This window comes from Aspergillus tanneri (genome assembly GCF_003426965.1).
Source record: "Aspergillus tanneri strain NIH1004 chromosome Unknown AapTan_4_pilon_pilon_pilon, whole genome shotgun sequence".
NCBI lineage: Eukaryota > Fungi > Ascomycota > Eurotiomycetes > Eurotiales > Aspergillaceae > Aspergillus > Aspergillus tanneri.
In genome coordinates this window covers 4231540-4244674 of record NW_022984631.1, presented here as the reverse complement: position 1 = coordinate 4244674, position 13135 = coordinate 4231540, and the positions used below count along the sequence as shown (strand labels likewise).

Sequence of the window (13135 nt, the reverse complement as noted above, 5' to 3'; positions counted from 1 at the left end):
ACGTCCTCCATGATTAATGCACTATAAACATGGATTTTTCTTAATGGGTCCACTTAGCCATTGTGAATATATACTAATAGCAGAAGTGAATATTTCTCCATCATGGTTCCATCTAGCCCCAAAGAAAAGATTTTACTTTATTAAATGCAGATAGTATTGTAGACCCACCTAGGAAGTTTGTACCAGAGTATGACATCTTCTTGCACTCTATATTGTATGAACTTATAATTATAAGAACAGTTGTGAGGATCCTTCTTCCTAGTGCAGCATGATCAATCTCCAAGCTTCTCAATGATTCCGATCTCTATCATATTTTCTGCAATTCGACGCTATTCCAGCCCTTTATTTTTATTTCTTTACTTTAGGCAGACCACAGCCACCACGGTAAACTTGACGTGTTGGAATAAAGAATGACCACCCCTAGATTTGCCCAATAAACCACCGTTGGTTTCACTCTGTCTTGCAAAATGTGCGATGTGCCTTCTGGGATTAGTGACCACCTGTTCCTAGGGAAGGGATGTTTTCAGTCCCCACCAGCTAGCACAAAGAACAATAGGCCTGCCACTAGTTGAATAAAAAGCAACGCCCAATCAGTAACTTCTGGAATCCACCGTGAATAACACTATTTCCTCAATACACTCTCGCTGGTACCCCCAGATCAGAACGATACTTGTCTACTTGACATGGATCTGGGGAAACCTATCACAGACTCGGAGCAGGCCGTGTTTCCTTACCATGCAGTGGATCAATGAACTATCAATCTGCTCACTAAGGTCCTAGAAATGAAAGTTAAGGGGGCCATAGACTTGTTATTTCCAGCTGGGATGATTGTCTTCCATAATTAGGAATGGCTTTGATTATCAATTAACTAATTTACTGCCGCAAAGAATAAGATCTTGTATGGAAGTTAAATAGTGCATGCATAGAGCTAGATTAGAAAGTGCAAGGGTGTACATAGGGAAGAGCTTGTTGTGTATTCCTTCCATATCGGGCTAGTTGGCCTAAGGCCGCAAGAACACTGCTGTAATCCTACTGCTAGAGATATCACAACACAAAAGATACATACTCGACAATAATAGATGCAACAGAGTAAGACATATTGGGAGATCTTCGCAGAAATGTATTCAGAATCCCAATTACTATACGCCTCCAATCCAAGCTATACTAAAGCCCAAAGTTGAAAGAATCCTTCCCTCATAAGTACACACTGGGAGGATAAAGAAATGGGGGCAAAGCCAAGTTGGACTATCACACTGCTAAGATTAGCCACCCCTTACCTATTTACACATGCACCTAACCAGATATTCACGAGACATAATGAAGCGAGTGGTTGTCAGCCCTTTGTGTTACCGCATAGACTCTAGGATCGAACTTCATGCAGTAGGCGGCAAGCAGAAAGGCCGGGTTACCAGCGGTACTAAAACAGTATCCCCTCGTCCAGTGAAATATTCATTTTAGCGTGTTTTTGCGGTCTTGGCACCCGCATTTCACCGCTGAATGAAGCTAATGTTTTGATTTGCTACTTTGTTTACCGCCTTAAAGCCAATACTACTCTTGATAAAATGATTCAAAACACCATATAAAAATATATAATAAAGCGAATTTCTCACCAACTAGCTAGAAAACTAAGGAATGAAAATCCCTATCACATAAACAGCCAGAGCGATTATGACATAGTGGCACTTGACAGTCAGAACACTGCCATCCAACGTAGTAAGGCCCAGGAAGTTGCTGATCTTTGTTACTCTTTACCCGCTTATTTTGAATATATAAACACCAGATACAACGTGACCGTTTAGTCGTTTGAACCAGCTTATGTGATAGTGAGCTATCCAATCAGCATTTAGGAAGCTCCACAGAGGCCTTTCTTTTATATGGACGTGGTTGTGCCGGCCGTGGGTAGTCAACAATATATTCAAAAAGCTGTTGGTAAAGCTTCTCCCGGAAGGCTCGCTGGGATATATATGGCTGCTGGTGCCCCTGTCGTTGAATACAGCATATTTTATATGCGTTTACGACAGAAGTATCTAATATCCAGTAGAATAATGGCCACCAGGAGCGAAATGTTGGCCGGTGGGTAATATATTCTGCACAGAGTTGGTTGGCGATATCAACACCACCCATATAATAATTATAATCATCAATCACTGTGGGTATTGGTAACTTCTTGATGTGTTGATCCCCAAAAATAGGCCGGGTAATACTTGCACTGGTACTAGCCTTCCCTGGACGCTTTCTCTCACGTTCTATTAGATCTGTTGTCTTATCAACTGTATGGACAGTTAAAAGGCTGGTAATAAGATTATTATCCTGCCATGCAAAGCAAAGAACATCCTCCACTGGTATAGCACACATTGTATTCCATGCAAGCTTAATATCACGGTCTTTAAGATGCTTTATTAGCAGTGGGAAGTCCTTTCCACGGCTCCGAGTTGTTCCACAGGCTCCAATAGCGCGATTTCGCAAGATCTTGAAAAGACAGATACTGGTAAAGTAATTATCAAGAAAGACTATATAGTAATTGGGATTATTAGGTAGGCGACGAAGCATTTCAGCAATTATAGAGCCAGTAAGTGTGAGGTCTTTATATTTAATAATTTCTTGAAGGCTCAGGGATCGGCTAGCAGGGGTAAATGTATAAATATAGCCGTGGTCAGCAAGCGCGAATAGCTTATATCCCTATAAAGTTAGCAATGGCTTTAGTATACTAACAAAGGTGTCTTACCTGTGGGATTGGTTTATTAGGCATTTTATAAGTATGCAATAAACGGCCACAGCATTTTATTATAACTCTATCGATAGATATTTTTAAAAAAGGGAGGTAATATCGCTTACATGCAGTACGGAATTGTGATATCATTGGGTCTAATTTATACCACCAGACCTCTGCTAAATGCTTCATTCCGTACTTTAATTGGTTATCTTCGGTAGGCTCAACATCAAGATAATTTTTTGGATATCGGTCAATAACCTCAGCCTGGGATATATAAAGATATCTCTTCAATTGCTCGAACCAAATAAGGCTAAGATAGCGAGGGATTGTATGTTGAGGTCCCTGATTAAGATCCTGCCTCCAATAAAGGCCTATTTCTGGCTCTCGGTGGACTCCCATATATATAAGGGCCCCTATAAAAAGCATTATCTCACTCCTTGTTGTATTTCTCCATGGTCTTTTATGCTCGCTGGGCCCTCCCCGAACCCGTTGTGCTCCAGCATAATTATTAGTATTTTGTACGACAGTAACCCATAGGTTATCAGGCAAAAATAGCTTGAAAAGTGATAAAGGGCTGTCTGTATCATATCCAAGTGGTATCCGGAGCTTAGGTCCCTGTGGAGGGTCCATTGGAAGAGGATTAAATTTCACTGTTTTCGGATCGGGAATTCTGGCAATAAGGTCTTGATTTTGAAGCATTTTAAAGGGGTCTGGGGCCTTGCTTGGATAACTCTGATTAGCTGCAGCTTCAGCTTCAGCTTCAGCTTCAATATCATTTTGTGTATCCAATAATGGTTGTGAGGGAGGGGGGGTCTCCATATTATTGATTTTGATGTTGAATATGCAACGAAATCGCGTAGGGGGCGCGTTGATGTGGTAGCTTTATGACCGGCAGAAAATCATTCTGCCAGAAGCGGTATAATATCTTGGCCAATCAAACTACCGATACAAAAAAACCACGCTAAAATGAATATTTCACCGGACGAGGGGATAGAACTTGTCGGCCAGCTGAATACGCGTATGAGCTAGTATCACTGATCTATGGATAAGGATCCATCTATTGAAGGTGTTACGGGAACACTATAATCCGCCCGACTTGGTGGTGCGAAGTACAGTATCTAACGATCGATTCAACCCCTGAATCCTTTAGATAGTTGAGCACCTAGATAGGAATGCAAGAGACTCAGTTGGTTGAGATACTGTGATTCCTGGTGAGAATATAGTAGCTCCAGGAAGGTGATAGTTATTAATAAAAAATGCAATTAACACCGCGAATATTTATACAGAATGGAGGAAGCCTAACAGGGGAAGAAGGGCAGTAAAGAGCTCGCGAGCAGGAGGAAATACAAAGGCGGTGCCACGGCGTGAGCATGGTGGAACAACTGGATTCTATGACGAAGACATCGCTTGAAGATCGTAAACAGTGACGCGAGGTCGGAGCTATACTATTGTAATCTCCTTAGTCCGAAAAGGGTAAGACTAGGTTACAGGGTACACCCAATTGCCACGCCACTGCAAAAAGGTCAACTAGACTTGGTAATACCAAATCTGGCTCCCAATTCACTTATCTACCGTCTCCGCGGTCACACTAAATTAGCTGTGATTACACTATCTACAGGCGGTGAGGGGCGGCAGAGAACCCGAATCCTAACAGGCGGCAATTAAAAGCACCACGAAGGCCACCAACCTGCAGTAATTGCAATAAACAAGGCCATAATAGACTCAAATTCCCTAGTAATTAATGCTGTCTTAATTATAATAAAATTACTTTATTTTGTTGAGATATTGGTCAATTTAAAAGGCTGCTTTGTATGGGTGCGCAGTTTGGTGGGGACCGCTCGGTGTCCGGTCACGTTAGTTATTACTAAAAGTTAGTTAACTAAGTTAAGTTAATTTAACTAACTAGTTAACTCTTAGTAATACATTAGGTAAGATACATAGGTTACCAAAGCATGTCACAGTCCCGTTTGGGTCTAATCCTAATGCAGGGGTAGTATGATCAAGATGACAGAACAATACAGTACTAGGAAATGGGAACATTACGACTAGAGCTAAAGCGGATCTTGATCAAACCATCTGTTCAACGAAGTGGGTCTGGACGGCTAAGTCGGAAGGTCGTATTACCCGCACTCAAACTTTTACCTTGGCACATATCTGCTCCTCTTGTTTGTCAAAGCGTTTGTCAAAGCGTGACCGGCATCGATGGGCTGCATGTAAAGCACCAGGTTAAGCATCCCTACTATCGGCCACTATGACAACTGTTGATCAAAGTGAGAATCAAGTTGAGGCCCCTTCCAGGCCTCATTCACCTGAGAGAAGTATGGAAGGGCCGATATCTTCGGACCAGACAGATAGGCAATCATGGCAAGATACTGGCCAGTCAACAGGATCGAGCAGCTCGGTGGACTATGATCCTCGGTCTCACGCACTCCGTTCACGTAATACGGAAGTCGACCTGGAGCGTTATCAGACAGCTGCATCGAATTCTCTGAGCCGGATCGAAACCCAACGACTGCAGCATGCTATGACCGTGGGTGAAAGCGTCAAGGCACGACCTTCCAGAGCCCCCTTGCCTCCGTTTGGTGCTGGTAAACCCTATCCGCCACTCCTACCCCCTCAAGAAGAGTATGTTGTAGAATTCGACGGAAAAGATGACCCGTTGTATCCCCAGAACTGGCCATTAGGAAGAAAGTACGTAATAGCCCCGTTTTATGCTATGGATGACACGCAGCTTATGCATTGCAATCATTTGCTGAATGCTGACCTCTTCTCTAGAACTTACATCAGCACCATTCTGGCGTTCACCAGCATCTGCTCCACTTTTGATTCCGCCATTTTTGGCTCTTCGACTAACAATGTTGCCCGGGTGTTTGGGGTTGGCGTGGAGGTTGCGAGTCTTTCTAGTTCCCTCTATATCATCGGCTACGCTTCTGGGCCTCTGATTTGGGCCCCATTATCCGAGCTCAAGGGCCGTCGTTTGCCCATCATTATCAGTATGATGGGATTTGGTATATTTAATATCGGCGTAGCAGCATCCAAGGATATACAGACTCTCATGTTATGCCGGTTCTTCGCCGGTATCTTCGGCAGTTGTCCACTGGCCGTAGTAGCGGCCATTTTCTCGGACATATATAACAACCGCACCCGTGGCATCGCGATCGCCATGTTCTCGAGTACCGTCTTTCTCGGGCCTCTTCTGGCGCCGTTCATCGGTGGCTTTATCAATACGTCCTACCTGGGTTGGCGATGGACAGCTTACCTCCCAGCGATCATGGGCTTCTTCGCTTTTGTGTTGAACCTGTTTTTTCTGAAGGAGTCGTATCCGCCGGTTGTTTTAATCGACAAGGCTGCCCTGCTGCGCCGGCGCACCAAAAACTGGGGCATCCACGCAAAACAGGAGGAAATCGAAGTTGATCTTCAAGAGTTACTAATCAACAACTTTTCACGTCCGCTTCGGCTACTGATCAGGGAACCATTGATCTTAGCAGTGACAGTATATCTCAGCTTCATCTACGGCTTGCTCTACTGTTTCATGACGGCGTATACAATTGTTTTTCAGGGTGTCCATGGCATGACTGCGGGTGTAGGCGGACTGCCTTTGTTTGGCATGGTTGTGGGCTTGCTTATTGCAGGCTCCTATAGCATCTATTCGAGCAGGGGATATAATGCCAAGTTAGAGGCGAACGGGGGTATTCCCGTTCCAGAATGGCGTCTCCCGCCAGTGATCGTGGGAGGCATCCTCTTCGCTGTCGGGCTTTTCTGGTTTGGCTGGACCGGATTCACGGGTAGCATTCCCTGGATTGTGCCCACGTTGAGCGGGCTCTTCACTGGCTTCGGACTTTTGATCGTATTCATCCAATTGTTCAACTACCTTATCGACACATATCTGATGTTGTGAGTTCCTTCACCCCCTTAATGCAGTGCTTCCTGCGAATCTAACAGGATATAGTGCTGCATCTGCAATTGCAGCAAATACTTTCTGCCGTTCACTACTGGCCTCCAGTTTTCCGCTCTTCTCACGGCAGATGTTCAACAACATGGGGATTCAGTGGGCTGCCACGCTCTTAGGATGCCTGGCCACCATTCTTGTGCCGATTCCTATATGCTTTTATTTCTTTGGTAAGAAACTGAGAATGAGAAGTAAATTTGCGCCTATTTATGAAAAGGCTGGCGTGACGGAGATTGCAGAGAATGAGCTTGTCGAGGGACCTGACGAGACTGCCAGGAACTAGTACCTGTGACAAGTCACCCACCCGCAGCCACACCGTAAACCCAAAAACAAAGCCTTTTTCTATTTTTCTATCTCGACGGCGTTGAATCTAAGTAAAAAGGAGGCTGTCCGATTTCTTCAAGCTCTGTGTTTAGCGGCAATGAAGGCGATTTCTCTACCTAACGTGGTGTTCTGGTATTTTTTGACGTTTTTACCCTGGTGTCCTCGCGTCCGCTTTGCCTCCCGTTGTTTCTCTTTTCTCGTGTTCGTCGCGCTGTTTAATAAAGGCGTTGGCATCTTTTTGAGCTAATGGCATTGCTGGACTGATAAAGGAGTCGTTTGCGAGATTTAATTGTATTTTTAGCTGTCTTTTCCAGATAGTGGATATTAGGAGTTGAATCTTGGTCTCTAACGGGTAGATCGACTACTTTTGACGCTTGAATTAGGCAAATTCCAAGGTCGGCGAACGCGTTTCGAGTCGTACTAGTTTTAAAGATTTCTTTCCAGATTTTAGAAATATCTCTACGAAAATCTCTCTTATCCGAGTCTGACCCTCCCAGCCGGGTTTGTGATTCTTCCGAACGTAGTGCTTATAGAAACGGCTTGCCCTCGAGTGGCTAGACAAGGCGTGTGGTTTTTGGAGGAAACTATAGGGGATAATCTTATGTTTCTCGCAAACAGTGATAACTTCGAGGTTAAATGAGATTTATGGCCATTAAAAAGTAAAAGCCGAGGCTTGCTTTCATCTGCGCGAGATTTGGTTTTTAGTCAAAAACCTGGAGCCTCTAAAATACAATTTCACTATTAATATAGCCGCTCGAAGAGACTAGTGATATAATTATTGGGAATTGTTGGTTGACCAAAGTGCCACCGCTCAAGCTCGTGACGGCCGGAGAGGATAAAGAACAGTAACATTACCCACCGGTACGCAGCGATGCATTTGACGGCGGTAGGGATATTAGACGCACGTTTGGGGTATTCTGTAACGACTTTTTGAGGTTTTCCCTAGCCAACTTGGAAACCAGTCTCGTCGAAATTATCGACGTTTTGGGGGTGGTAGTAATGCGACGTGTTGCTTAAAATATTAAACCAGAGCTGTAGATCGCCGATATACTCTGCGTCGAGGCATTGTTTCTCGATAGGATGTTGTTTGATGAGCTTAAAGCTTTTTGGGAGGCGTTTAATGAAGTGATAAACCCACATCTTACCAACTACGCGTGGCGCGTATGGCGTGTTATTACAGCTTAAAATCTTATTTGTAGCTTCTTCAATTTGGCCAGGCGTAGGAGCTGAAAGGTGCTCAACTAACGAAAGGGTTCAGGGGTAGAATGGATCGTCAGATACTCCACACCGCCAAGTCGGCTGGATCATAGCGTTTCCGTAACAAAAAGTAAGGTAGACCTCTATCTAATTCAATCCTAGGAGAACAGAATAAAAAAAGGTTAAAAAGAATGGAATAAAGGAAGGACCGAGCGGATGCTGAATAATTTGTAAGATTGACCCATTCTTGTCGTCAGTACGTTATAACTTACGGTCACCTTAACACCCTAATGTTCTGTTGACCATAAAAATACGCGTATTCGCAAGTATCGATCCTTCATAGAATAAGGTCTCTGATTCAACTAAACTACCAAAAAATCTCGCGTTTATAATAAAGGCGAGGTAAACAAACGAAGAATATAAACTAACTCATATAGGAAATATACGCCATCTGATGATGTTGCATCAACAACATTTGACCGAGAGAGGTGCTGAATAATCAATATTACCATATTAGCTAATTGTCGACATGATCCGTAAATCTTCCTTTCCACCATCCTTGCTTCTTGACGACTGCAAGTTTTCAGATCAGTGCCCATGAAAACGAACACCATTCACCATGTCCTGGCCACGATCACAACTTTTCGAGATTGGAGATCAAACATGGTGTCCGTCATGGTTGCATAAATACGAACAGTTCTCCCTTACGCAGCTCTGGCAGCTACAAGTTCCCGGTTGGAGCAACGGTAGTCTTGCGACACAAGCATGCGAAGTGTTCAAGGAGCATTTACAGGACCTATCATCATATGCCGTTGTCGACGTCTGTGCTGGTGCTGGGGGACCCACTCCAGTGCTTGAATTCAAACTGAATAAGGAACTCCAGTCTAAGGGCAAAGATCCTGTTCATTTCATTTTAACCGATCTCTACCCACATTTTGAAGAGTGGCGGAGAATCTCGAAGAAACAGAAAAACGTGGCATACATCAAAAAACCAGTTGATGCTCGGGCTGCTGATCGATTTACAAAAGCATCTTCGAAGGCGAAAGAATGCAGACTCTTTAATGTATGTTTTCATCATTTTAATGATTCTGATGCCATGGGTATTTTAAGGAGTACTGTCCAGTCTGCCGATGCTTTCATGTAAGCATTCCACACATGGGGTAATTTCTGGTGTTTCTACCGCATAAGAGACTCTAATACCTTCATAGCATATTCGAAATTACAGCACGGAAGCTTGAAACATGCCTGTACTCGCCTTTGGTGTTCTTTTGGGCTTACTTTGTCACCCTTGTCTGGTACTGGAACTCTTCAATTTATCTTTTCTTTACTTTTGTGCTTCCCGTTACTCCCCTCACGATCTGGATTGATGGGTTTATATCCTGCCTCCGAACGCGGACTCCAGTAGAGATCCAAAACCTACTAAATCAACCAGACCTGAATCTCACCGAATGGACATTTACTAGTGGGGAGAGGACGGTTCAGTGGCCTTGCCTTACTTTGTATTACTATATTGGTATCAAGTCCGAGTAGGTGACAATTTCTAGTTTGCGACATACAAGAATATATTATCAGTAATCTAAGCCAAGATGCTCGATAAACACTGTTATGTGGGAACCATTGGGTTCATTACAAAGCAGGTAAAATATTGGATAATCCCTGTTTTCACACTCCTTTGATTTTCTTTAGCTCCACTTGTAATGCTATCCATGGCGAGTATAACTGCCGTTGGCAAGTCTAACTGCCATAATCGTAATGTTGTACGTTGCGTTATTCGATAAAAATCAACGTAGAAAATTTCATATTTCTTGCGTCGTCCCATTTCCAAAGATCATAAAAGTATAAGGGAACTCACAGCCGGAAGTTCCCAAAGAGACATAAGCGGAATCCTTCCTACAGGTAATCCGAATCCAAAGCAGGAGGTGCAACGCCTTTGGTGTTAATCATTAGGGGAGAGCGGACAAACAAATCAAGAATCTTAGTCCAGCTGAAATTTGGCACAAACTTATCGAATGATGCAGGCTATCGAAGCAAAGTGCGGCTCTCCGACGTCCCAAGGCTGTTCAGTGAGTAAAATTGGCAAGACTCAGGAATTTAAACTACGCTTGGAATTGACAACATTTCGTTACTTCCTGTCTCGTCCGCTTTCCCGGTGAGCTGCAGCCAAAAGGCCGGTAACTGATACATTTGAAGCATTGTTGTAGTCCACAAGATTGATTTTATTCTAATAGAGAACCTGATGACCTTATAAAGCATAAACATTAGATTAATTCAAAACAATATGATATTATATAGTATAAATTCCATGTATGAAAGTCTATAGTTTGTTTGATCGAGTCTCTATACACAACAAGTATTTCCTAGACTGAACCATCCTAACACGCACCTTGAAATTGAATATGTACGGGCCATAGAGTGGTCATGCCCCCGTTTGTGCTATTCTCCTGAATGACGGACACACTCCGCCGTAAAGCCACTTAAAATACCTCCGCCTACAGAGAAGAGCCCCTGCCTAAATCACCACGCACAGCTCCTAACATCTGTGAGATTACAAGTGTGGTGATAGCCGCCAAACTCACAGCTGAACCTCACGAAGCGAAGACAAAATACTTCGGCGCATATCCAGTAAGCACTCCCCGGACCCGATGGGGTAGACTGTCAATGATATTTTCCACTAGCCTCCTGAGAGAAGTTGGGACTATCAGCAGGTGGAAGAGCGGGTCAGGGGCTAGTACGGCGCGCATGGCCCTGGACCCAGATTGTGCGCATCTCTGGGACCCTGAAAGTGCTCTCTTTCCCCATCAGGAAGTGGGATATTTCTCTGGAGAAGACAGACCCTCCGTGACTGGCTATCGAACGTTGAAGAAGGCAGAATTTGATGTCCTTGAGGTGGTTGTATGACAGCTTCGACCTCTTTTCTTAGCAGCGGTGCCGCCAACTTTTTTCGAGATCTTTCTCTACAAATATTTAGTGCGGTTATAATATACGACAAGCTAGGAGGGCAACGAGATCTATATACGTATAAAAATCTGACATAGCTCCGATAATTAAACAAAGTTGGAGGCGCCCTTTAGGACACTAGCCATGACATAGACGGTATGGCCAATCTCAATACCAGCATAATGCTGCTCAAGCGCCGCTTCGGCATCCAAACGATGGTGGTGCAGATTCTGTTCGATCTGTGAGGCATGAAGAGCTGCAGCAGCCGGGGACAGATCTCCAAAAGCCGCCGCCAAGGCTGACGTTGGGTAGAAATAGTACTACATCAGTTCATTAGTATTATGAAGAAACAAGACGTATAGCACCAGCCTACCTTGCCCGACCCTTTTCTCTGATTCTCCGCATATTCACTAATGACCGTCTCCGGCTCGCTCTGGATCTTCCACGCCAGTGAGACGACTCTGCCTGAGTACCCTGCAGCGTCAGCCATGTCTAGCATGGACTGAACGGGAACTCTCCCGCCCATGCTGGAAAGAATAGCGCCCGAAGGCTTGATAAGGCGCGTCACCCTGGCCTGGTATAAGCAGATATAGTGAAGATCTAGAAGGGCCTCGGAGACATGGGCCGGGACTCGATCCGCCGTCCGATCACCGATGAATGTCGACGACATTTGGCCATCGACGAGGCTCCTGGTGGCTGTGAGAGGTATGTTCGGCAGATTCCTAGCCATTTTATTTAGTTGGCTGCTGCTGATAATTAGGGCTGACCTCCTGGTACGTACTCATAGATTAAGTCAAAAGCCTCCTGACCACTCAGCGGGAGGAGGAGATCGCCTGCAGAGGCATAGATACTCTTGGCAACGGCTCGACAGGGAGCGGACTTTTCAGTGGCATTTAGAACGTTCCGCTTAGCAGCATTAACCACAGACTGATGCAAATCGGTCATGGCCCCGAACTCGAGATCAGGAAAGGTTTCGAGTGCAGCGATCATGTCGGTCCCCGAGCCAGTACCGATTGTGGCGAAGCGCTGGACCTTGCCCAGCTGACCGCGCTGGTAAGCCTGGAAGGAGTTGAAGGCCGCGATTACTGCCCAATCGGCACGAGGGTTGTCAACCTGAATATATGTATGACTCAGCCCACGGATGCGGAAGAATGGCACCAAAACATGCAGCAGATCTAGTGAGACCCTACCTTAGGCAGATAACTCTGCTCAGATAGAGTTAGTGAGAAACTCTTATTGACATTGGAGGGCACAATGCCAAAGAAGAGCTCGAAATCTACTTCTAATGTTCGAACGTTAGTGTGCATCTCATCGTTGTGTTTCCCATAGACACCATCCTTCCTCGCGAGGTTCGCGGTGCCATTGCTTGCAACGCTGATTCGAACCATGTCTGTTGATGGTGGGCTTGGAGTTTCTGAAGTATGATATTTACAAGGGGCTGAGATTTTAAGATCTAAGAAGTTTGTTTTCAAGTGTAGAACGGCAGTATCTCCTCGCTTCTGCCTGCCGTTCTCTTTCTTATATACCCAGAAGGGAAATTAAGGGTCGACGTAACGAAGGAACTAGCTAGCTACAATGACGTTCGTAGACGGTATTATCTTCATAAGCAAGTACGACCAGTCCAATAAGCATCCACGGGGAAGAGGCGATTAGTTCCGGTAAGCTCAGAGAGCCTGTCATAAATCATATAGGCTAAACGAGGCCGCTTCTGGCGGGTTGTCTTTCCGTCACGCGGAAGCAAGCATTGCGTAATCTGGCTTACATTGTGGTCAAATTTCACGGCTGAGTCAGAATAAGCAGACATCGTCAACACGACTAGCGGTTGGGTGTTCTAGGAAAAGGTTTTATATATATCAAGTTTGAAGGCCAACTCGCATGACAGGGGTCCTGAACTTTTCCGACCGCGCCGTTGATGCGCTGGGCGTGAGAGTACAGGGCAGACAGAATGACAAGGTAACCGCTGCCAGTTATCAGCTGAGCGTCGCCTAGGTGCAAATGTTGAACTCGGTTCACGC

At 44.8% G+C, this 13135-nt stretch overlaps 3 protein-coding genes across 3 annotated transcripts; 2 read left to right on the top strand and 1 right to left on the bottom strand.

Annotated features, from left to right (window-relative positions):
- Positions 1-4964: 4964 nt before the first annotated feature.
- Positions 4965-6945, top strand: ATNIH1004_006574 (MFS transporter; the record flags this gene model as incomplete). The annotated part of the gene is made up of 3 exons (XM_033571201.1): positions 4965-5404; positions 5489-6607; positions 6663-6945. The coding sequence occupies 3 exons, from the start codon at positions 4965-4967 to the stop codon at positions 6943-6945; spliced, it is 1842 nt and encodes a 613-aa protein (XP_033427233.1).
- Positions 6946-8802: 1857 nt separating this feature from the next.
- On the top strand, positions 8803-9327 carry ATNIH1004_006573 (uncharacterized protein; the record flags this gene model as incomplete). Its single annotated transcript, XM_033571200.1, has 2 exons — positions 8803-9246; positions 9307-9327. 2 exons carry the CDS (start codon positions 8803-8805, stop codon positions 9325-9327), a joined length of 465 nt encoding a protein of 154 aa, XP_033427232.1.
- Positions 9328-11227: 1900 nt separating this feature from the next.
- On the bottom strand, positions 11228-12508 carry ATNIH1004_006572 (uncharacterized protein; the record flags this gene model as incomplete). The annotated part of the gene is made up of 4 exons (XM_033571199.1): positions 11228-11359; positions 11494-11809; positions 11902-12233; positions 12311-12508. The coding sequence occupies 4 exons, from the start codon at positions 12506-12508 to the stop codon at positions 11228-11230; spliced, it is 978 nt and encodes a 325-aa protein (XP_033427231.1).
- Positions 12509-13135: the final 627 nt, after the last annotated feature.